At 38.5% G+C, this 24,832-nt stretch overlaps 1 protein-coding gene across 10 annotated transcripts in view; it reads right to left on the bottom strand.

Annotated features, from left to right (window-relative positions):
* ctnnd2b (catenin (cadherin-associated protein), delta 2b) overlaps nt 1-24,832 on the bottom strand; it is a 157,584-nt gene that overhangs the window by 114,228 nt on the left and 18,524 nt on the right. For all 10 annotated transcript variants that reach the window (XM_067529332.1, XM_067529330.1, XM_067529323.1 and 7 more), the window contains exon 2: nt 11,113-11,249. In XM_067529332.1, coding sequence (XP_067385433.1) covers nt 11,113-11,244 — 132 coding nt within the window. In that variant the 5' untranslated portion in view covers nt 11,245-11,249. The remainder of the gene's footprint in view (nt 1-11,112; nt 11,250-24,832) is intronic.

The raw sequence follows: 24,832 nt of genomic DNA, 5'->3' as shown, positions 1-24,832 counted from the left end.
AAGTGCTCCTCTGTGCAGCCAGCACACAGTGAAGTGGGTGGGAGGGATTGTCCAGGACAACAGTGTGGACAACATTCTCCTCTCAGCCACAACATGCAGAGGGTCCAGCTTCTCCAGCTTATATATAACCCCAAACAAGGAATAGGTTAGGGTTAAGAGACCACAACAAAATACTTGCAAACAACAATTCTCATAACCATTTTAAACTACATGTCATAAAATTCAATTTGTACTATATTTTACCTATTGCTGTAAATTTCTCAGCTGACTTGACTTTAAATGACTTGGGTTGTATTCCATCACAGTGAAGCACATCATCTTTGAATGGTTTTCACCGTTTAGTTATTTTAAAAAAATGAACTCGTATTATAAAAAGTATAGTCACAAGTCATAGTCTGTGGTGTGAGTCAGGGTCTCCCCTGAATTTTTGTCGAATTTTTTTTACACGTAAATATGTATATGGACTAATATAAAACAAAACCTTACAGTCCTCTAAGGGCCTACAATAGACAAGCATACTGCAGAAGTTCAACATTCTCAGTGGCTGATATCTGGTGCACATGCAAGTGCATACGTGTAACCAAAGCTTGAGAAAGTAATTAAGTGAAAAGGACAACAATTAACTACATCTTAATGAGAAGGTTCTACAATCAAGTGCTTGTCAGCTGATTGCATTACTAAAGATTCAGCTCTAATCTGAGCCTATTAATGGAGACAGAAAAAAAGATAGCGAGTTAGCAGTCACTAGCTTACAGGAACAAGCTGCCTCCTGAAAACCCCATTAACGCAATTAGTAAAGTAAAATAAATGACTGTAGGACAGAAGCGGTTTGAATGGGAAATGTGTGTGAGAGAGAGTGTGTGCGCGTGTGTTTGTGTGTGTGTGTGTGTTTTTGTGTTTTCTAGCTTTAGCTGTCGCCCCCCTCACTCTGCAGTGTAAAGCAGTCTAATTGTGCCCTGTGGTGTCCGCCTGGCATTTAGTTGTTTCAGAAAGGGGCCTGCTCGATGAGAAAATGTCACAGTCACTGTATAGCTAAGACCGGTGCTGTCTGGATCTATTGTTTTAGGTCAGAAAATTATTAGGTACATACAGCCTGTAACAACTTTGCACCAGCAGTAGAGGAAAACAAGCCAAGACGTGAAGGTGGGGGAGTGATCCAAACATCAACACCAGGGGAGCACAGAAAGGAAGGTGAAATAAAATAAAGGAAACTGCAGCGATGGGGAAGAAGGATTCAAGGAGATTTAGCACTCTCCAGATACTAAAACTATTTAACTGTTCATCCCAAGCCAGACAGATTTGTCTTGTTTTGCGATAAGTGCGACTGTAGATCCCGGGTCTAATTCCTTTCCTCAGCACAGTCTGTTTCTACCCCCTCTGTGCAACAGTGCTGAAACTGGTTTTACGCAAAGGATCAGGCCCATAAATAATGAGCAAAAGTAAAATATTCAGAGTGCATGTTATTATTGAACTTATTGTGACGCAAAATAGCAAACGTGTTTACCAAGCATCAAGGTAAAATTGTTTATTCAAACCGCAGGGTAAATGAAAACCTTGAGGATGGTAAAAACTCAAGGCAATGACACATGAGGTAAACATCTAAAGGCTAAGAGTTCTCTGGAGTTTTCTTGACAGTGTTGCTTTAATCACATTGAAACACCTTGTGGCTTTGTTATTTTTGTCTTAGTTATTGCCTGTTGCTGGGAGGATTGCCAATCGACTATCCCTCACCAAAAAAAAAAAAAAAAAAAAACAACAACAACAAAAAAAAACATTGTATCTTCTGGTGCAGAGGAAAAGAAAAAAAATGTGCAGCTCAGTCCAAGAAAAGCTAGCCATCCTCTATGAAAATGGTATCACTGCATGAATTCAGTAACAAAATATAGGCCTGAAGTTTAAAGTCATAGACAAATCATCAACAAGACTTTTGTAATCTGTGTTCATCACACACCCGAAGGTCACATCTAGTCAAGAAAATAAATAAGTAAAACTAATGCTGGTATACAATTATAAAACATTTTGCACATTTTAAACAGTCATCTTGTTACCTAGTTAGATGAAATAGTTTGACAAATATTTGAAAAAACTGCCTTGGTTATACACCTATTCATATTCTGATGCACCTTTTGAATTTGAGTGTTGTGTATCCATGAGAGAAGATAAAACATGAGGACCGATTGAAATTTGTATGTTCTCACTAATGCATCAGCTGACATTGTCGCTTAGCTTATGCTGAGTCTATCTTCATTTGCTTGCAATGAAAAATAATCCACACTCAACACTAAACTTCTGGTCATCAAATATAAAGCAATGTCAACCATCTGCTCAGCTGTCTGCATAATGTATTTACTAGAATGGAACAGTTCTGCAGCCCTGGACTGAAATAAACCCAGTTAACATTACTATCACACCTAAGAGCTCCTCTCCACATTCAGTTATGGAGCATATTTCTACCTAGATAGTTAAAAAAATATTGTATACTGTAGCTTTACCTTTCTATTTGTGTTCAGTGGGGCCGAAAATTGGGGACAAAGGCAAATATTTTTCTATTTTGGATTTGCTTTACTGTAATACACCCCTTCAGCGAAAACTAAAGCCAATGTTGTTCATATTCAAATAAAAAACATCTGGTGATGCCCAAATGGGCAGCAAACACGTTACAATTAAAATGTAAATTATGCTGTTTTCCTGCAAGAACAACTTGTACATTTGACTATAATGCCCTTAGTTGTATCACGCATGACCCACAGGAAAATAAGCCAATTCGCAGACTGAACAAAATGTAAACTTGTCCATCTATCCACAGCTGCTGATAAAGGTGCCCAACCTTTAGAATGATTGACAGCTACCAAGCCACTGTGAGTCCGCCATAACGTTTCATCACGACTTGGCATTTATTGACCTTGATTTATTCATAAAGTGTTCACAAACATAAGCACACAGTCTGGCATTGATATTTTACCTTAAACCATGCATGGGTTTTTTTGTTTGTTTGTTTTTTTTCAGGTAATTTTCACATTCAGCTGTGCTTCACAGTTTAAGTAATAAAAATGATTAAATTCATTGGGTTAGAAAAGCAGCTGTGCACTGAAATAACACTGCCATGTCAGGCAGCTCCTCGTGCTGCACACTTACTTTTTCTAACCTGGCGTGTGCCCACTTGCGGTTTGATGTTCTGGTCCAGTTTGGTTGGTCAAATTTGACGTAAATGACTGCAGACACTCTCTGCTCTTCCAGTTCCACTACTGTTGATGTAAGACTTCACTGTATAAATGCACTGAAGAACTTTAAGACTAGTAATTAAAACGCTTGTAACTGTCTCGTTGCGAGCCAAGCTGGAATGTGAACTATACATTTCCTGTTGTCGCATTTTCAGATTAAAGGTATTTCATTTATCACAAGGCTGTTTGGGTCTTATTGTTTAGCAGAATCAGGGAATATGATTTATTTGTCAACAAATCTGACATTACTTAATGAGAATTCTTACGGCCACTTTTAAAAGTGTATTGGTTTTATTTATCACAGGGGGGAATGTAACAAAACCAACACAGTGAAACGGTTATAGTGTTTGGAAAGTTACTTGCTGTGCAGCAGCAGGTTAGATCTCTCTCAGCTAAGTGAACCTGAAGGTCGATAGTCAATAGTCAATTTACCTGTGTGAGGGTGGTGTGTCCAGGTATGTGCTATATAAGGCTATACATGTCTATGAATAAGGGAGCATGATGTATAATGTTTCAAGCCCCCTCTAAACTTGGGGGCCATGCCAATTGCCTAATTTGCCTAATGGTAAAGTCATGACCTGGCCCTGGATTTCATTTTGCCTTAACCAGCTTTACTTCCTATTTTGGACTTTTATTTTGTAGCCCCTTTCCCCTACTTCCTGTTCTGTAGTCTGATTAGTTTCACCTGTTCCCCTCCCTATTTAGACCCAGCTCACCCCACAGTTCCCTGACAGATTCTCCTCATTTCTTCCTGTTATCTGCCAAGTCCCTGATTCTGCCTTATTGTATTTCTTGGACTCTGTTACCTGATTTTTTTTTTTTTTTGGTCTGAGGTTTAATTTGCTTTACATTCTGTCTCATAGTGATTTTCTGCTAACTAATTTTTTGTTTATGGGTGACCTTTGCTTTCTTGTGTAGGTTTCCCTAGTTTATATATTTGCATTGATGTTTAGATTCTTGAGTTCTTGTAGTATCCCTGCATTATCGTTTCAGTTCTTGTAAGTCCACTTGCTTGCTCCTTGGTTAATTAGCCTCATGCTCATTAGTTTCATGTTTTGTTCTCCTATTCAGATTCTTAGGTTCCATAGCCCTTAATTCATGTTTATTCCCTAGTCTCTTGTGTTTGTATTAAGTTTATGGTTATTTCATAGTTCAAATATCAATGCTCTTATCTAAGTTTTAGCTTCACCATTTTGATTCTTGTTAATTTCCTCTTTAGATTTTTCAGTTAGCCAGCTCTGCCCTTGTTTAATCTCTTAGTTTGTGTGTCTATGCCCGTGTTGGCTTCTTTGTCTTGACTAGTACCTTAGCCTTCAGTAATTGTGCCAGTTTTTGTCCTCTTTGTTGGAGTGAATTTTTGTTAGTCTTCCCTTGTCTTTTTTTTCTCTGTATTTGTTAATAAAGTAAAAAATCTTTCTGCCTCACTTCCTCTCATTTTGCACTGCGGTTCGCCCTTAATAAAAAACCTGACACTTTGAACCTGTCACATTTATTGTTAGTCTAATCCAAAATCATAAAAGCTAAAGTTATTTTTAATCTAATGACCAAGGTTGCTTCTAGGAGTATCAAATCATCATTCATGCTCTTAGTGGCACATCAGTGTAGCTGGTGCGTGGGACTGTGGCCTCGGTGTGTGCTTCTCAAATGGTGAAACTCCTGATGCTTTACGCCAATGCGATTCCTTTGAAAAAAAATATAAATGTTGGATTATTTTTTTTTTATATATTTTTTTAAGTTCTCAGAAATATAGTTTTTGAAGTGTTTCTCTCCTTAAATCTGTCCATGTATTTACCCTAACAAAGCCTGGACGCTTAAGAAGCACATGTGGAACAAATCAGGACAAGGCTTGTACAATCATGTTGTCAACAGTATTAAGTTCATACTACTGATTTTTATATATCAATATTTAAGGTGTTGATCTTTTTTTTTTTTTTTTTGATTGTACATCCACAAGCATTGTCCTGTATTATTAATTCTTATATTTACAGCAGCAGAAATCTTTGTATAGGTTTTTTATACAGATATTCACGGAAACATATTCCCATACAGCAGCACTGCATAGCATCATGAACACGTTTTGAACTGTTTCTGGTGTGGATCTTTAGCCTTAAGTGTTCTCCCAGCTGGAACCAACACAACTTAAAAGACTGTTTCAAATGTCAACACTTTACCATAAAGCACACAATTTCTCTCAAAATGCCTCCCCTTCATCCCTACTCCTTAAATATTCAGATTTTCTTCTCTTCTCACATGCCCCACTGCATATGAAGAAAAACAAAAATAAATATTTGATCCACTTTAAAACGATTACTAATTAATACCTAGCTCTCTTATGAACTTTGAGAGAACTATATTTGGTAATTTAATAAGTTAGCTGACACAAGACAAATTCGAGTTAATCCTTAATAAACAAATGAGGAGGGTAGCAGTTAGAGGGAGAGGAAAGTCATAGTAACCATTATTACTACTGCTATTAAAAAAACACCAGTAGAATAATGTAATTTTTATGTGTCTGTTTTTTTTATTATCACATTTGTTGAAAAAAATACAAAATAAATATGTTAAGAATTTACTTTTTACCCTTTCAACCACCAAACGTGAGATCAGTTTAATTTATAGAGAAAATAAATGTAACTACTTTTCATTTGGACTAAAGCTGTTTTCTGCTGTCTTGCCAATTAGTGTGAACAGTTCCACAGTGCACCATGATTCACATAACTATGCCATGGCTGAGAGGCTGCAGAAACACTCTTTTCTGCTCAAACTCGGATTTGATAGCCATTAGGAAACCCTTTGTGGTTCTTTCCATTGGTTGTCTTATCTCACTGCTGAAATTTCTCTAGTTTAATTCCCTTTAAACATTTTTGTTTTTGCATCCTCCAGTGCATTTTGGTGTTTTCATCTTGGACAAGGCAGTTAATTTAGCAACATCTTGCATATTCTGCCTGACGTTACTTATGCAGGCTTGTGGCTTGTAAAAATACAGCAGGAGATCATGTTGCCAGCGTGGTAAAAATTAAGATTGGAGCAGCAATGTAAGGTGCTTTCTAGTTTGGAAATAAACACAACATGAAAACATGGATGCTCTCTTTAGCAAGGACCACATTAAGCTTTTAGCTTTCATTGTGTTTTTATCCTGAAAACCTTAATTGTCTGTCATGTTTGGCTGGTTGCAGTCTTGTATGTGTACTACCTGTTAAATAAAGCCATTTAACAGGTAGTGGTGAGCAATGAAAATCCCAGCGGGTAATGTTTACCAAGTCTTCTGAAAATTATCATCAGGGGAGCGTTTCGCATCAGTGCAATCTTTCAATTTAGTTGGATATTTACTAAAACTACACACGGAAATGAGCCCAGCTGCAGTTCATCTGATTTGCATGTGCCTGTAGAGCACCTATGCTCTGATGCTGATCGTTTATGATGTGATGTGCATGTCTGCAAAGCACTGACCCACAGAGGAGAGTGTTTTCCGCAGTCATACTTGTATTGGTTAGACTAGATAGAATAGATATTAACACGATGATAATTTAAAAATCTAATCTCTTGATAAATATTGAAGTGGCTGCTTCAGACACATCTCAGTAAACTGGACCAGTCCTGATAATCAGATTGATTGGTTTTAGAAATTTTGATAATATGCTTAAATTCATGTTAAAGTAGTAAAACACAACAAGGCCAAACAAACAAAGCCCTAACAGGAATAGCATGGATAAATACATATTGTACTCATAAATAGGTCTCTCTTCTTGGGATTTGTATTAAGAAATCAACACTGTGCCAACATAGAAGCAGCAGCAGCAGCTGTGTGTGAGGAGTTCAGGTACAGGTGTAAAGGTAGGACACTGTGTATTGTGACGTGGCATAATGTGCAGGCCCTCGCAGTACAGTTCTGGAAGGGGTCATGTCTGTCCATAGTATAACATAGAGCTACTGCACTCAAAACTCAAAAAATTCAACCTCATGCTGACTCTTGAGAAGAAGTCACTAGAATTCACCCTGGGAAAATTGCAAATGTCCACAAAATTTCATGGCAATCCATCACACAGTTTTTTTATTGATGGGTATTTTCATCTAGGCTGACCCTAAAACCATGCTACAGTAGCACTGCTGGTAAAAAAAAAACAAAAAAAAACCCAAAGCTAAATAACCTCATCAAACAACACTGTACTGTTTTTTTTTTTTTTTTTTGGCAAACCCCATGTAGGTCCTAATCTGCTAGAAAGAAAGAAAGAAAGAAACATTTTCAAATGTTGCTGGGCTGCAAGCAAAAGACAGCTAATCAATAAACCTGTGCCACTTTCGCTTTATCTGTCATTCAGTAAGACTGTCTTACTGAATGACAGTATGCCACATCTTACGCAGGAATAAGAGTCTTTCAGAGCTGGCACGTCACACTGTGCTTCCTCCAATAGCAGATGTGTTGACAGCAGAGATGATGAACGATATGAGGACAAATGCTGACAGATGTGATAAATACAACGTCAAATGGCTAATCAATCTCATGTGGGTACAAAGAAACTGAGGAAAAACAGCAGCAGGGATCTCCTGGTGTGAGTCAGCAGAGGCAAAAGAGATTGGCAGCATGCATGTATCCAAGGATGTGTGAAGCCTTTTCTTACTCCCTCATGCCTGACCTCGTCTTTATGAACCAAAAGGAACAGGAAGCTGTGTGTGTATGTGTGCCTAAAAAAACTCTAGAAAATTACACCCATTTTTCCTTTTTACAGCCTAGTAACAAACAATTGCACCACTAGCCTAAATCACACTGAAAAATTACACACAAAACAAAAAAGTATAAAAGGAAGTGACAAACGACTGGATTAAAAAATAATAATAACTTCACCATGGTGCAGGACAATGAAATATAACTTGTAGAGGATCTAGAAGGAAGGCTGAGGCCGAGGAATGAATGAGCAACTATTCATCCACAGTAGACTTAGCTTCTTCTCTTCAGCCTTTTTCTTTCTACACGTTCTCGTCAGAAGGCCATTACCGTGTCCTACATCATCTGTTAAATCTCTGTACGTGTGTGCAGATGACCTATGTGTGCATGTGTGTGTGCGTGTATGACCTACTTAGACCAGAAATGGCAAGTCAATGTGAGACTTCTGTCCAAAACATGCAGAATCCATTATTTTTTCAACTCTCAGCTTTTTAACTGGCTATCTTTAGCTTCGGACTACTTTTCTTCACATCCTAGAGTACTCAAGGACAAACACAACATCAGCAGTATCAACTGTCCACTCGAATTTTGCATCTACACACACAGGCACAGAAACCACGTTGCATTTATATAGTTCTGCCGGACTCAAGCTTTTTCTTTCTTCTTTACTCCACACATTTTTCTTTTTCCAAAAATCTGAGGCCTGCATTATCCACCCTGCAACTTAGTCACACACAATTAATTTGGTGTGTGTCTATTTTGCATGGATGCATTATAAGAGCTGGAAAGCAGACTCAAGCATTGTGTCGAGTCACATGATTGAAAATTGTTCACCTGGTGCATGAGACAAAAAAGAATTCTGGTTAGCTTCTTCACTGTGCGGCCCACTGCACATGTGCATTTCTATTTTAGCACCGGCTTCTTCTGTGCAGTCTGACTCTGTCCAGTTTGTAGTTGGAGGTTCACTTTTATCATTATGGTCAATGGAGAAAATAGTTGTTAGTAGAGTGGAATCTATTCTAGCACTACCGCAAGTGGCCACTGGGCAAAATTGGCTAAAGGGCTGAGAGGTGGCTTCATATCCAGCTCTTAATACATCCATGGCATTTTGCTAGTAACAGCTGTTGTATCCACGAGCCTCAAAGTAGACTGAAGAGGTCTGGGAATATTACTACTTTCTAACTCCCAACATTCAGATTTGTTGACATTTTCAAATTCTTTCAGCACCAACCCGATGCTGACTGAAGTAACATCACTGGAGGGCATTTAACTTATTTCACATACCTCCCTCAGAGACACAAAAGTTGTTGTATAACTGGTTCACATATGTAATTGTACCCGCCAAGGCTTGTAAACAGACTTAAAAGTTCAATGCATAATTTTACACTTACAGATCTTAGAGCTTACATTTAATCTTTTGTGATTTTACTGAATGCTGATTGGTGTATCCTATGGGTGGGTGGGTCGGTTAATAAAATTAGTTATAGTGTAGTAGTGTGTCTCTGAGGGGGACAATGCCATTGCAACAGTCCATCTGTTCAATACTGTGGTTCAGATTAAAAGATTTAAACAAATTCTGGATGGATTAACATTAATTTGGGTAGAGACATATATGGTCCTTAGTGACTTTAGTGATCCCCACCCCCTGCATGTTTTATGCGTTTATCACTTTATTTCCTGATACAAAAACCTCAGATTCTGGATTTCAACATACAACAAAATATCATCTGCAAAATTACAAACAGCAGTGATAATTCACTCTTAGGTCCCTTTTAAATTTGTTTCAGATTAACAATGATGAGGACTGAAAGCAAGACATGCAGCACTTTAATGCACTGTACCTGTTTGTAAGCATAAATAGTCAAGACTGCAACTTGACTTACAGTAATAAGCTTGAGCTGCATCAAAGCATTAAAATTCCACAGTTGAACAACACCAAATCCACTTTAAAGAGGACTGACATACAGCTGCCACATCAGACTAAACCAACATAACTAAACTGCATTTTAAATAACCACTTTTCCTCTTCTAATTTAGAGTGGAAATGGGCTGTAAAGCACGGCAATTGCCTTTCTTTGAGTAGAAATTGTGATATTCTTGAAAGTTCTATTAGAAAAAAAACACTGTTAAACTTGGGCTTTTACATACCTACGTGATTTACTGTTGTGAATTTTATGTACAGTGATGCAGAAAGGTGACACACACCATATACACATGCAGTGGGTATCAAGAGGGTCTTTTAAAGAAAATACTACTAGGGACTTAGTTCTAGGAACAACCCACTGGAAGTTCCTCAGAACCTTTCACTTTATTTTTAAATTTTTTGGTTTACATTCAAACTGCTAGGAATACTAAAGTGACACAGGCTGGCTGACAGTCAACAATATGTAGTGATGTATTCCTATTTTGATTTGTGGCGAGTCAAAGTCGGCTTTCTCTTTATGCAAATGGCAATATCATGTTGTATTTTAACTCTGACACTAGCTTTTATCTTTCTAAATTAATTTAGTACATTGTTAAAATGTTTAAATTTACACACAGTTTGTTGTTTTTTTGTTCTTTCTTTGATTTTCCATGAAAAGATATTGAAACTTAATAAAACCCTGGTCCTAGAAAAACGAGAGCCTCCTCTCCCAGCTACATTGGCTCAGTGTTTGGCCTGTCAGCTTATAAATATGAATATGTTCCTCTTCAGCTGGGAAAAAGCCTAGAAGTAGGAGCTAAAAGAGTTCCTCAAAACATTATTGTTACAACAATAAGTAAAAAAAAAAGTCTAAAAGTCAGTTACGTGTTCAGGAATCAAAAATAAAAGCAAAGTTTTAACTTTGAAAACCTTCACACACATTCCGGCTAAATAATGAATATTCTAATTATATGCTAATATTCAAAATTTTAGCTCTTGGAGATGTTGCCTTGTACTTTTGCGGCTTCATCATCCAGAGCATCGCCAACAAAGCAGCTCAGACAAACTGTGAGAAATGATGCATCCCAACACATCAGAGCATTTTCAAAATTGCACTGAACAGCTGCAGCCTAAGGCCTTTTGCAAACATATCAAAATGTGGTGACATATTTGTGACACATTAACTCAGATTGTTTATTGTTGCCTTGTCTCACCCTGAAAGGACTTGAGGAATTATCTTCACTAGTTTCTGGTATTCATATTTCATTAACTGTGACAGCGTTCTATGTATGCTGCACACACGCACACAGAGACAGAGTTCTAACCTGCTCTTTGACGGAGGCAAGGATGGCGGAGGTGGTTTCGGACTCGGAGCCGTCTCCGTTGGAGGCGTTGAGGACGGGGCTCAACATGGTGGCAGCACTGGCAGTGTTAGATGCCACCTCAGGCACTGGCATACCTCCTGGAAAACAAGGGAACAGACAACTTTTTAAACTATTATTAAAAACACTCTGACATGCCAGCATTAAGGCTGAGTGGCTGTCACACGTACACTCTCCCACACTCTTATACTCACAGACAAGAGGACGCACAGATTTGGCAAACACATACAGCATCGGCATGCAATAGCAGGGTTAAAGCAATAATAGATATGCTAATACACTTCTATTAAATGAAATGTCTGTATTCTCCATATGCAATCTGATGTGTTCAATGCCTTTTGATTGAATTATTTGTAAACTGCAGATTCTAGTGCAACATAGTAGCTGCAGTACATTTTGGTGTGTTATGTTAATGATTAATTAATTAATGATTTGCATTTTCTCACTGAGTTATTCATTTTTGGGGTCATGAAGAATTAGAGCTTCTCCCAGCGTGCATTTGGCAAAGGGTAGTGACAAATCCTGTTCAGGTGCATCCTACATGTTTGGAAAAGGAAATTTAGGCCAGTGAGAGTTCACAGCAGTACAAGCAATAGTAGTAGCAATATAATAACATAGTGATTTTGGTATCAGTCTGAGTACTGTACTGTATTACTTACAAGAAGATTCAGCAGTACAACACACAGTCTAACAGACTACACTGTGCCAAATTACTGAAGTAATTGTAACGTATTCTTTGTTTTCTGATTATAATAGTTGTTCTACTGCTGCAACTATGGCCATCTCTCAGTAGTTTCTGAAGTCTCTAATATGTCTCTGGCTCTCATCTGGTTATAATTTAGTTTATAACAATTTATTCAGCTCCTCTGCAAGTGATGCAACATCTGCAACGATTAATGAGCCCTGTCCATGGATTGGAAAAGGAAGATTTGCATTTGATCATGGTTCACTTCAATTGGTGAGAAAACCATCAGTCTATTATCTTCTCCTGTTAGGGGCCACGAGATGCTGGAGTACTGCCCGGTTGTCAATGGGTAAAAGGCGGGATAAAGAGATCGCCAGTCTATCTCAGGGGTGACACAGACAGACATACAACCAATCACACTCACACCACGGTCTTTTTAGTCACCATTTGACCAAAGAACATAAATTTGAACTGTGAGAAAAATCGAGAGTACAATGAAAAAATACACATCATCCTAGGAAAAGCTACGTAAATGACGTATTAGAGATCATAAACCCTTGAGACTTGTTGATGTACAGTACCTTTAACCTGATAGCACTTAAAGTCCTCACAATGATAGTTAAGTTATATATTAGAAGTTGAAGCCATCACTATACATGTTTACTGCATGAAATAATATTCTATGAAGCTTAATTTCGAAAAAAGTTTGAATCTGTTGTCAGAAAGCAAGTATTCGAGTGCTAGGATCAGAGGTACTACTGCACACACATAAGCACACACACAAACTTGCATGCTTGATGCCATGTGTCATCCTGTATTCGACCAAGCGTTGGAGGACACGGGCTTCACATGTGCCATGTAATCCTGATGCAGCACAGAGCTGGTGTAACGGCTGCATCAGCCACACTGATGAAAGGCTTGTCATTACACACACACACACACACACACACACACACACACACACACACACACACACACACACACACACACACAATCCTGGCTGCCGGCATAAGGCAGCGCCAGCACAGTGCTGAGGTAAAAATGAAAGTGGAGCTGGTGAGGAGATTGGGGGGACAGGAGCGGGAAGGAAGAGAGAGAATGGAGGGAAGAAAAGAGAGAGAGGTGAAAGTTAAAAAGGAGTGGAAAAAGAGAGGGAATGAAAACACACAGAGGGCAGTGGAGAATAGGAGGAGGTGTGGAGAAAAAAGAGATACAAGAGGAGTAGAAAGATGACCAAGAAGAGAAGAGAAAAACTATTCTTGCATGCTGCTAGGCAACGATCTCTGCTCAATGAAGGCTGCTAATATGGCTGACCTGGCTTTACTTGTCTCCCATTTCGGAAAGTGGGCTGTTCCTCTTTACCCTCATCACTATTTATCTCTTATCAATGTGTTTGAATTTTTTATTACCACCCACTTTGCTGCTAACACTACATGCTTTACCCCTCTGTACCATTTCATTCCCTCTCTCCCTCTTCCTGCATTCTTTGACTGTCTCCCTTGCCCACTCCTTTTCACTTGACCTATTTCAGTGTCTCCTCATCTTTTCAGCACATTTTTGCTTCATGAAGCAGCACACGGCAGAGGATGACAGAAGATAGATGACCCAAAAGCTTGCAGGTTACATTTGAACCAGCAACGCTACAGTGAACCTGAACCCTCACAGCACCCAGCCCAACACTGAGCATGCACCATACTGCATGAACACTCAGCTGTGATTGTTGTCTGGTGACACCATCCACATTTTCTTTCCTTCTTTTCCTACATTTGCCTTTTTGTTCTTTCTGCAGTCACATTAGAGTGTCACAATTTTCATATCATCCTCCACCACTCATCTGTTTTCATATGTCTCTTTCTATAGAAAACAGTGACAAATTCAAATCTTTAATCTTAACTTTTAAAGGTTTCTGTTACTCCAAAGGAAGCCTTCAGTTATAGTGACTGTGGCAACTCGATACATTTATCAATTATTTGTCAATCATGCAAATGCTTTAAGCATTAAAGGGATTTTGGGTTTTGACCAGTGCTATAATTACTGTATAACCTAAAACTATTTAATATAAAGAAGTATTGAAACACATGTTATGGTAAAGTGCTCTGCTTATCCAAAGCACTTTACAATATTGCTTTTCATTCCCCCATTTACACACACACACACAGTGGAGGCTGCCATGCAAGGTGCAAACCTGACCCATCAGGAGCAACTTGGGATTCAGTGTCTTGCCCAAGGACATTTTGACATGCAGCCAGAAGGGACCGGGAGTCGAACAACTGACCCTGTGCTTCGTGTACGACTGCCTTATCAACTGAACTACAGCCACCCCCATCTGATCACTGATCATGATTAACACATTTTAAAGAATTTCAAACACATGTGGACAATCCTAACTGTTGTAACACCAGGATGATCATGCTGCTGAGCGGCTGATCCTGAGCTGTGTGGATGGTAGCTGCTGTAATTAGCGTCACTGAATAAAGAGCAGTCAGTGTTTGACAGGTCATTGTTCTTGTATATTTCATTCTTATGACTGTTGCAGTTCTTCACATTTTTCATTAGGTTATAAAACTCTCACATGGTTGCAAGCAATTTGGTGGAAGGTGATCAATAGCTGCAGATGTTGATGTGCACAAAACAATGGAAAGCCACTTTCAACACAGGCAGGAAGTTAAAAAACAACATAAAGCCTTTGAAGGATTTCCTATTTGCTGGAACACATAAAGTTTTAATCCTCTCCGGTTTCTTTTGTACTAAATGTTTGCACAGTATGTCCGAGGAAGAGAATTTCATTTTTTGTCATCTTAATGTCATGATAATTCTCCAAATTACTTTCAGAAAATGTGGGTACATCTTTCGGTCTACTGAGATGGATGTGAAAACATTCCTTGACTTTGAATTTCAAGAGAGAAGTTGGAAATTGGCCAAGTCCCTTCTGTACAATTAAAGTTTTCTTTGATCCACTGGAGCCCCGCTGAGTCAAGCAGTCACACACACTGCACAGAGGAGATGGGCAAGCCTAACACCAAACACATGACACATATTTATGGACCTTTCTATGTAGGGGGAACAGTAAAATCTTGCTACTGTGATGCTAAATGAAGATCGGATTTTTCTAACAATCCTCTTGTGGGTTTGTCTGGGAGTATCCACATGAAAATTGTCACATGATGGTACATTCAAGCTTGAACTTGATCACAGAGCTGATCAGAGGACTGCCTGGCAGTGCAATATGCCTATAGAATAAAGCAAGAGAGTCGCTCCGGTTTTGACTGCGTAGACAGGGCAGTCAGCCAAATATAGGTCAACTCAACAGACCGTGTTCAAGCCCTCATCACACGAGTGACCAGTACAAAGCAGCTTTCCCAATAACAGCCAACAGAACTAGGTTATAGAGGCTCACAGCCCAGCTAGAGACAAGACTTTGAATATGGATTAGGCCTAAAGGCTTTATTTCACTGAAGTATAATCTTGGATTTTTAGGTCTATATTTCAGTGATGCAGGGGTATTTAGTCCCACATTTCAATGCAGTAATCTCTGATATTGCTGTAACATTGTAAACGCAGATCACCGTGCTATGATTGACATGACTGACATGGGGAATATTGGGCTTAATCCTTTGACCTATTAAGCTCGTCAGTCAGGTCTGAGACAGGCGTGTTTTGGTGAAGACAAAATTTATCACAGATCAGTAGCAAATCAGCAAAATATTTGTATAATATAGTACATGTGTGTTTTTTGTAGTTGCATTTCGGTATGTGTGAGTGCAAAAAGAGCACTAGACCATTCCTTCATTTGTGTGTGTGCGTGTCCCCTGTTGGGACGTGAGTGTTTGTTATGTGTTTGACGGGCAGTCCCCTGTCGCTTCATTAAAACTTGCTGCAGTGTTTTGTTTGGGCTTCACCAGTCATCTGTCCCTTTGTCTAGATCCTGACTCATCTATTTAATTAACAACATTTTAACACTTACATTAACAATGTAATTAGCTCTGTCTGTATCTCATTGTGTATTTATTATTTATTATTAACACCAAGCATCCAGGAATCCTCAGGCAGTCGCCAGTCGTATAACCTATAACAGCAGTATGGGCTCTTTCAGAACAATTAAAAGTTTACTGTAATTCAATGATGAGTCTGAGCCAGTGCAGCATCTTCCCTTCTTTTCTGCCACCCCCCCCTCATCCCATTCATCCAGTGACTACACACAGTCAACCCGTTGATTACGTCTCTTCTTATCTAAACAGTGCTTTTCCTCATTGTCCTTCTGACTTGTTTGGCAGGCATTCACCACCACCCCAATGCCTAACTACCACCAGAGGGCTTAAGACTCATTCACATCTGTTACTGGAATCTGACTCTGTGCCAAAACTCTATTAATACATAGTTTTTTTACACGTTTATCTTGTGGCAAAGTCTATTATCTGGTTGAAATAAAACTAAAGTTTACCAAACATGAAGTAGAAAAGGAAGCCGCATTACACTGTGATAAGTGCATTTGATCTTATTCTAAAACATTTGATTTAAAAAAACTGAATCTAACATGAGGTGCTGAGGATTTAAGCTTACATGTACAGTAAATCCTCTGATCTGTGTTTACTGCTGAACACAACAGAAGGATTCCCAGGCCAAAGAACTGTACCGAGCATAAACTGGTATCTTAAGTTGCTAATTAAAACAATTTTTATTTTCAACTGCTTATGTTTATGTTGCTCTTTATCTCACTCAAAGGTGTTAGGGAACTGGTCAAGCTGGATCAATTGTTAAAGCAAATTTTAAAATCAAGAATAAAATTGATGCACAAGAAACAAAGATATTGTCTTTTTCCTTCCACACATTATTTGCCCTCCAAACCTGCCACCTTCATTACCCAAAATACTACTGCTTGGCCTCTGACAGTTTGAACAGAGATTTGGGTGCATTATGCTGATACCGGCTAATGCAACTTCAAAGTGATCTCTGCCTCAAGCAGAGACGAAGAGTGGGCTACAGAAAATGTTTCTCCACACTCCTGGATCGCTTTTAGTTTTCAAACCTGTAGTTTTCAGCTCATACTGATGGCAACTCAAGTGATAAAACAGTTCTTTTCACACTTGAGGGCCTTATAAAATACTTTTGCAGTAGTACTTCACAAACCTGTAAACAGACTTGAAGGAAAATGGTGAAGACATCACATCTCAACTCAGTGTTGTTTTTTTAAGTCATCCTTTCAGAACCTTTCTCAGGATCTTTACCTTTTTAAGTGCCTCAGCGAAGTGCATTTAGAAGCTTAACATTAATTATAAAATTTTTAGATTTAGCAGCATCATTACCATGGGTTGATGGTTTTTCTTGTTACATGTGTAAATAATAAAATGAATGATGGCTGATAACCGTGTCACTTTTTGGATTCTGATTTTGCACACGCTTGGTTCCCATAATTTGAACTTGTAGGGTACAGACGGTCAGTTGAGGTTTGTTTTTCCACTTTGTTTTCCCTCTTTTCTTGTGTTTGCCTGTGACGTGTGGGTTTTCACACCATGCTTGTTATGCAAAGGTTACCTTTTACCCAATGCCAACAAGTTCCTGTCTAAAATTTAGCTCCCAGAACCTGTCTCCGAAGTAGGCTGAGACCAGTGGAAACAAAAGCAAAACCTAAAAAAACATTGCTGATGGGACCTAAATCACAGAGAACTGATACTGTTGTGACATTAACCCATTGGAGTTGAGGGAACATCTGTTTGTCTTTGAATACTTCACCTTTCACCTTTATATTTCACCTCAAAACTGTTACCATGCCAACAGTTGGTCTCATTTTCTTCAGCACAACCTGACCTGTGTGACAGTTATATTTAAATTTTGACATAGTGTAATAACACATTGATCTTGCTGAGTTTTACTTCAGCAGATTAACCATGGGCGACTTCGTTTTCGAGCAAAAAAAAATAAAACCCAAAAAAGGAGAGACAATTCGAAGCATTGCTAAATGTGTCCTAAATTGTGCAATTGAACACAAATGAACCATTTATCATAACTCTGGTTTTAGTTGGCCTATTGACACTATTCAAAATCTGCCATAGGGTTTTTCATGTGCACTGTCGACACGCAAAACATCAAACATCTGCAGCACTTCGTCTTCGATGCATCCATTGACGCCAGAGGGTTAAATGATGTTTGATGTAAGACATAATGGTGCTGTGGTCCAAATGTGTTGGTTCACTCCACTGTGCTTAGTTATGTAGTTCCTGAATGCACCTACTTTACTAGTGGTAACCCAGTTCCCTATTGGCCTAAAAGCCCTTTCACTTCCTGCAGTGGAAACCCACGACTTCTTAAGGCATGCTGATGCACTTAATGAACTAAATGTAGCTAATTAGATGGCTGCTTTTCCTGCTACAATAATTCAAACTTTTCTATGAAAAGGCATATTGCAGGGAAGCCAAGCACTTTTCACTACAGTCACTGGCAGACAATAGGAGCTGGGCTCACAAGCATGATTGAGGGTTAATCACCCATCAACTAAATCTATCCATGGAAAACATCCAGATACTAATGGACATTTAAGTACACACACAAACACATATACCTACTGGAGTGCTGTGATATGGTTTACATCCCTCTGAATGTCACTTAAGGAGCAGCTCTCATGACAAACCATTAAGAGGCAACAATAAAAAGGCCACAGTGAAAATCTATTATTTAATACAAATATATTATTAAAAGCATCACAGCACAAAGCCAGTTACAGTACAAGGGAAACATTTGCCAAACTGCTTCACAGAGCTGTTGCTGTTTCACTGCCTGGATGCCTGGCACACTGAATATGGATCACAATTCATAGAGTCTGAATGATTGTGTTTTCATTTCCAACAGCTATTTCTATTTTGGGCAAAAATGCTAATGATGCCGCTTAATGTTTGTTAGTGTGTGATAGAAAAAAGTGCTCATTATACAATCAAAGTACGTATATACTGTAGTGTTAAGTACCAAGGCCAAGCACAAACTTTAATAAGAGCCCACTGGGCATTTCACTTTTTTGTTTAGTTTCCCAGCACAGTCGTGTTTCACAAGCACAAGGCTAATTACCCAAAGGGAAGCAAGTACAATAGTCAAACAATATAGCATCAATATGCAGGAAGAATCTGAATAAAATGTGGCTAAAAAAATAAGCCGCAAATTGTCATCTTACATTAGGTATTGGGTGAAGACAGAAGCTTTATAATGGTCATTGAGCTTCAAGCTCTTGACAAAACAAACACTACAGCTAATGTGGTGGATTGCGCCTGCTGAGAACCACATTAGCACATAATTACCCAGAACAGAACTATATTTAACATAAAACACATTCCAGAACAGAAATGGACACAGTGTGACCCAGAGGAGTGTCAGACAAAGTGAACAGGTGCAAACATTGTGTCTGTGCTTAGGGAAACTCATAAACCAATATAACCAGTTTTTGGTGGTAAACACCTGTGGGCACCATGTCTGGTGACAATCACCTCCTGGCATAAATTAGCCTGTTTCCAGGAGTTGAATGTTATCTTGTAAACAGAAAAAATGCCAAACAAATGAAGACAAGCCTGGAAATGAGTAATAGTTGTAATTCATGGCTATTGCTGGTGACTGCTATCATCCTGAATAGTAGGCTCAACATACACAGGATATTAAAATATATCATTGTATTTATCATTGTATCAATAAAACAAAGGCTCCATTTGTCAGTGTTGCTGTGATACCAAACACTGGACTATGATTGTAGCCATTATTGCCAAAATTTTAGAAATCCAACCAGTCAACAGCAACAAATCTAACATTTACAATACTGTGGACATGTCTGCCTTCAAAATGTTGCTTCAAACTTTGAAATACCCACAGAACAATGTGCATATGCTGTATTTGCAGTACCAGAAACAGAAAAAGATCAAAACATCTGAAAAGCCCTGGGAATGTTAAGTAAGGTTTGCCAAGAAAGTGTGCCAGAAATGAGCAAGAGAAACATCCAAGAGGATGACCCCCAACAACACTAGGAAACTGCTGAACTTTTGTCTCAAGTTACATACAAAAATCAACTTGTAACCATGAAATGGCAAATATTCTATACATTTGCCAACTCTTACCTTTACTTATACTTGTGCTGTTTTTGAGGACCGACCCCTTCTGTTATGAGCCAATCCAAGAACGATCAGCCAAACTGTCAGTTCTAGTTTAAAGACACGTGTCTCATAATCTAACAGGCAGATGGTGCTGAAGTTTGCTGAGAATGTTCATTTTGCCAATGATGTTCCCTCGTGTCACACTGGAACTCTACAAAAGTCTCTGCAAATAACATAACCGGCAGTCCTGTCCAGAATTTTAATGCTTTGAGCCACATTGGGGCTGGAATTTCTTTTTTATTGTGTTGAATTAGGTAGAGACACTGTGCTCAGCATCCAGTTGGACTGACATTATGACTACAAAGAAACACTTAACATAGCGAATAAGGAGGATTAGCTTTGAATCTGAGGGATTTGGTGGACCTGTTTAAAAGTGAGAGCAACAGACTATTATCAAAACTAGACTTCATGTTTTTAAGTTGTAGGGGAAAGACCGACATCAAAGAGTCCATTTTACCAGTTTACCAACTCTGATTTCATTTCTTTTCAGCTGAAATGTTGAACTCAGTCTTTAAATGTAAAAAAAAAAAACGTTCTTCAGCTTTTCAACACAACATAGAAAAGAAGAGATAAATAATAAAATGTCTAAAATCTGTGACCGGCCTCTCACAAATTAGTTGGCTGGACTGTACAACCTGCAGGGAAACTGTACCTTGTTACACAGTTTTATGACTTAGCTGTTATGCTGCTGATGGCTGCAGTTGATTTGACCTAATTTTGAACTCCACACAGGCTAAAATAAACATTCAACAGTGGAATTCAATTAGCAGTGTTTCCTTGTGATCCAAGTGTGCTGCTTTAATTAGTGATGCCAGAGAAGGCGTTTGGGTGCACATGTCTCCAGAGGCTGGCATGCTTTCTCTAAAACACACACATACACACACACAATAGCACAGAGACTGGCCAAATGGCTGTTACCTCATAAACAGTGTGTGATTGCAATTTATAAAAGCTGCAGGATGTAACGTTTTTATATTCTCCAAAAGAGGTCGAACTCTCCTGTCAACCAGACCCAAATGACTTTTGTGCACCAGTTATCCTTAGATGCAATAGCACAAGTAATTAAATATAAAATTTCTTCCTCAAAATGTTCTTTGCAGGATGTAACGTATTGTAATGATGTACATTGGAAACGTATCTATTAAACTTAAAGTTATTTTAAATCAACCCACTTTCTGCACTTCCTATATAGTACATACACTATATAAACACATTATAATGATGGTCACCACCACAACTATGACCTCCAGAGGCACTCTGGGGGTCCCAGGCCAGTAGGGGCCCCCGAAGGCTGACGAAGGTCAACTATGTACAGCAATGACTGTGCAAAGTTTGCATTGACAGTACCAGTCGCAGATCTCCCTAAGGGGGCCTTGACTCTCACTCTGTTGTAAGTAGCGCACATTTCATTGTAAACAGGGTGGTGTGGTACGTATTTTATTGTATTTTCCATATCTTAAGCATGGTGGTTTTATGATGCATTAATTTTTGCCTAGGGCCCCAACAGACGCTAGAATGTCCACTGATTACCTCAGTAATAAACATAATTGAACTTACACATTGCAGGCTATGACAGCTACCACCCCCCCTCAGCCCTAACATAGTAGGCAGTTAGGATAATTCATGAATGGACATCGGAGAGGTGTATCTACATAAAGTAGCCACTGAGTTCAGCCATTAAGCAATTTTGATTCCACCTCCATGTATATAGTAATATCCCACATGACCATATAGAGCAAGTCAGTTTTTCTGGCTTATCTTCATGTTCATTATTAAATATTAAATCAGTGTTACAGTGTTTTTACATGCAACCAAAGAGGCAAGAGACAGAAGGCTGTCATACATTTGCAGTGGAAATCTGTTTATGCAGAAGTACAAATTAATGTCACTGTCTCAGGAGTTAATTGGTGCAAACATCCCCACCCACACCATAACTACTTGTAGGTACCTGCTCCACATGCTAGTAGGGCCCAATGGGTCATTATTGTACGATAAAGACATCAACTAGTTTTGTCCCCAGCCCATCTACCCTGACTACCTCCCTCCAACGTCTTTGTCGACTCCATTAAATCACCAATTGCTACTCTGGCATCTAGCTGTGAGATGCCAGCAACGTCCCACATGGCTCGCTCATAATTACCATGTTAGCAGGTAGTAAATGACCTACCAAATTTTAATTATAGGCTCATAACTGATAATTTGCCACAATGAACTGAGAATGTTTGAATAAACTAAACATACAGCAATCAAATTGAAAGTGAGTGGAGTCAGAGGCTATGTCTGAAGGTTGATCAATGCTGATATTGATACTTTGATGTGAAACTTTGATGGGATATGAATGTAGTTACACACTGATGTTCTAGTCACTCGTGTGTGTTTGTGTGTGCGTGTGTGTGTGTGTGTGTGTGTGTGTGTGAGAGAGAGAGAGAGTTAATGTTAAAGGTTATGTTATTCAGTTTCTGTATTTGCTGTCTTATTACTTTTACTTTATTTGTATCTTCTGAAGAGAGATGTTTTTAGATGTCCCATGATTTTTTTGTCTCCCGCCTAAACAGTTTGTATGCTTATTTTTTAGCCATGGAAATGAAGCAGAAATAAACCCCAATTCAATTCTTGCTCCCACTTTTCCTTCACTTTTCTCCTGGTCTCTAATTCCATCTGTTTTTATTAAATCATATTAATACTCTGTAATCTGCACATTTATACTAAAGACACAATTCTGGTTAAAAATCAGAATCACGCTGACCTCTTCATTTATTCATGTTGTTGCATGATCCTGCAGTTTCTTTCGTTAGCACTCACTGACTGGACTCTGTGTACCTGAATGAATAATGAAAACGCATTAGAGAATTGTTTAAGATGATGCACAGCATCACGCATGTCAGCTGACTGACACAAATGAAATGGGTGTGCAAGAACATCCATCAGCAGGATGCATTTCTAGTAAGTAACTGCTGTATACACACACCGCCACACTGTAAATGATGGACAGAGCCAGGTCCATAAAGAAATGGTTTCCCCAGTAAAAGAACTTGAATATAATGCACAGAGGCCTGACCTTAACCCCATACAACACCTCTGGGATGAATAGTAATGCTGACTGCAAAGCTAAAAGCAAGTCCAATGTCAGACACCATGTTCCTAAATGGCTTCCAGTTCCATCAGGGCTCTTTTCTTACAATAACATTTTCTAAAGCAGCTTTTATCTTTCAGTTTTAAACACACTTTTAAATATCTACATTTAATATCTACAGTCTCCGCTGAATTGATAATCAATGATGCCTTCATGTTTATTTGTCTTTATGTGTTTTTTTTCTCATCTCATCTGAAGTTTGATTAGTAGCACTGTAAAAAAAAGAAATTGTTTTGAGTCGAAAATTTGAAGGCTGTCTTAAAAATGTATCTACTCAAAACATGCTATTCATTCCTCTAACTAACACTCCTCAACTTAACTTGTTGTTGCATTTGAATAAAAACAGGTTGTGAAAACTCTTGTCTTGGTTTGGTTGAATTTCTATCAACAAGACACTGGTGGACACTCTGTGGCGACCTAAGACACAAGTTAAACGACTTCACTGTTATTGGCTGACAGCAAATTTTCATGATTTCTGTTAAATTAATAATGTTGGTTATTACTGTTTCTGCATTCATCAATGCAAAATAAAGTTGTGGTAACTTAATAAAATTGACTTGTTTTGCCCTTAGTGCATTTGCCCTCCATCCATTTAACACACAAGTGTGTTACAGGACCTGTTGTACATGGCACAGAGATATGAAAGACATAATGAAAGACAAATGAAAGAATAATTTGATTTACACAGAATTTCTGTTATTAGAATTCCTGAATGCTGAATAAGAGATTCTATGTCTTATAGCCTGTAGTTCCACAGACCAGTATCCACCTTTCAGAGGCAACAGCAAAGTAAATCGTTTTGCATGTACCGAGCAAAATGCTTATAAGCTCTCATAAAGATATTCTTCTCATGACTCAAACATTATGTAGTCCATCGTCTCCAAGTTAAAATGAAAGAACACACTCCTAGTGTTCCATTATAAATTATGCCACTTTAACGAACAGGGATATTGGGCCAATTCAGACCTAAAGAATAAAATTTTTTATGTAGCGTAATGACGCTCACTGGAATGGCACTGCTTTGAAAGTAATCTCAGATCTGCTTTAGCGTGAAAGAAAACCAAGTTAAATAAGAATTAAGAACAAAATTAACTGGGAGTTTGATGTTGATTTTTTTAACTTTTGAAAATACATTGAGGGGGGAAAAATAAGGCTCCACCTCCACCAGCACAACCTCCCAAGCGGGTAAGCCGACAAAAGTTAAAATAGAAGGAAAACAAACTCAAGCAACGGATCCTTGTCTGCATTACAAAATAGCCCTTGTTTAATGCTACATCTCTCTCAAAACAACAAGCTGGAGCAGCTAAAAATACAATCAACATCATGCATTATACATATTTTCTTCTGGGAGAGCTGCGTTCGTGAGCGGCTTCACCACTTGGTATAATTACAGAGGTTATGACTGTGGTGGTAAGCACAGTGCAAAGCCAAATTAAAACCTGCACTACTCTCCTTCACCCACAGAGGTCTGGCGTGTTTGTGAGTGGGAAGATTTAGGGATAAAAATATGTATGTTTGAGCTACAATTCCAGAGTATTTACACGTTCATCAATGAACTTAAGACGGGGGGCAGACCTATTTTAGCAGACAGGGGTCTATGAGTTAAAATACCATGATATTTCTAATATGTATCCAATCAAACTCTACTAATAATGGATTGTAATATTTGTTATCTTTAGTGAACTCAGTCCAGTTTGTGATAATTACAGTTATGAGGACACA

This window comes from Channa argus, chromosome 14 (assembly GCF_033026475.1).
Source record: "Channa argus isolate prfri chromosome 14, Channa argus male v1.0, whole genome shotgun sequence".
In the NCBI taxonomy this organism is placed as follows: domain Eukaryota; kingdom Metazoa; phylum Chordata; class Actinopteri; order Anabantiformes; family Channidae; genus Channa; species Channa argus.
This window is presented reverse-complemented; position numbering and strand designations above follow the sequence as displayed.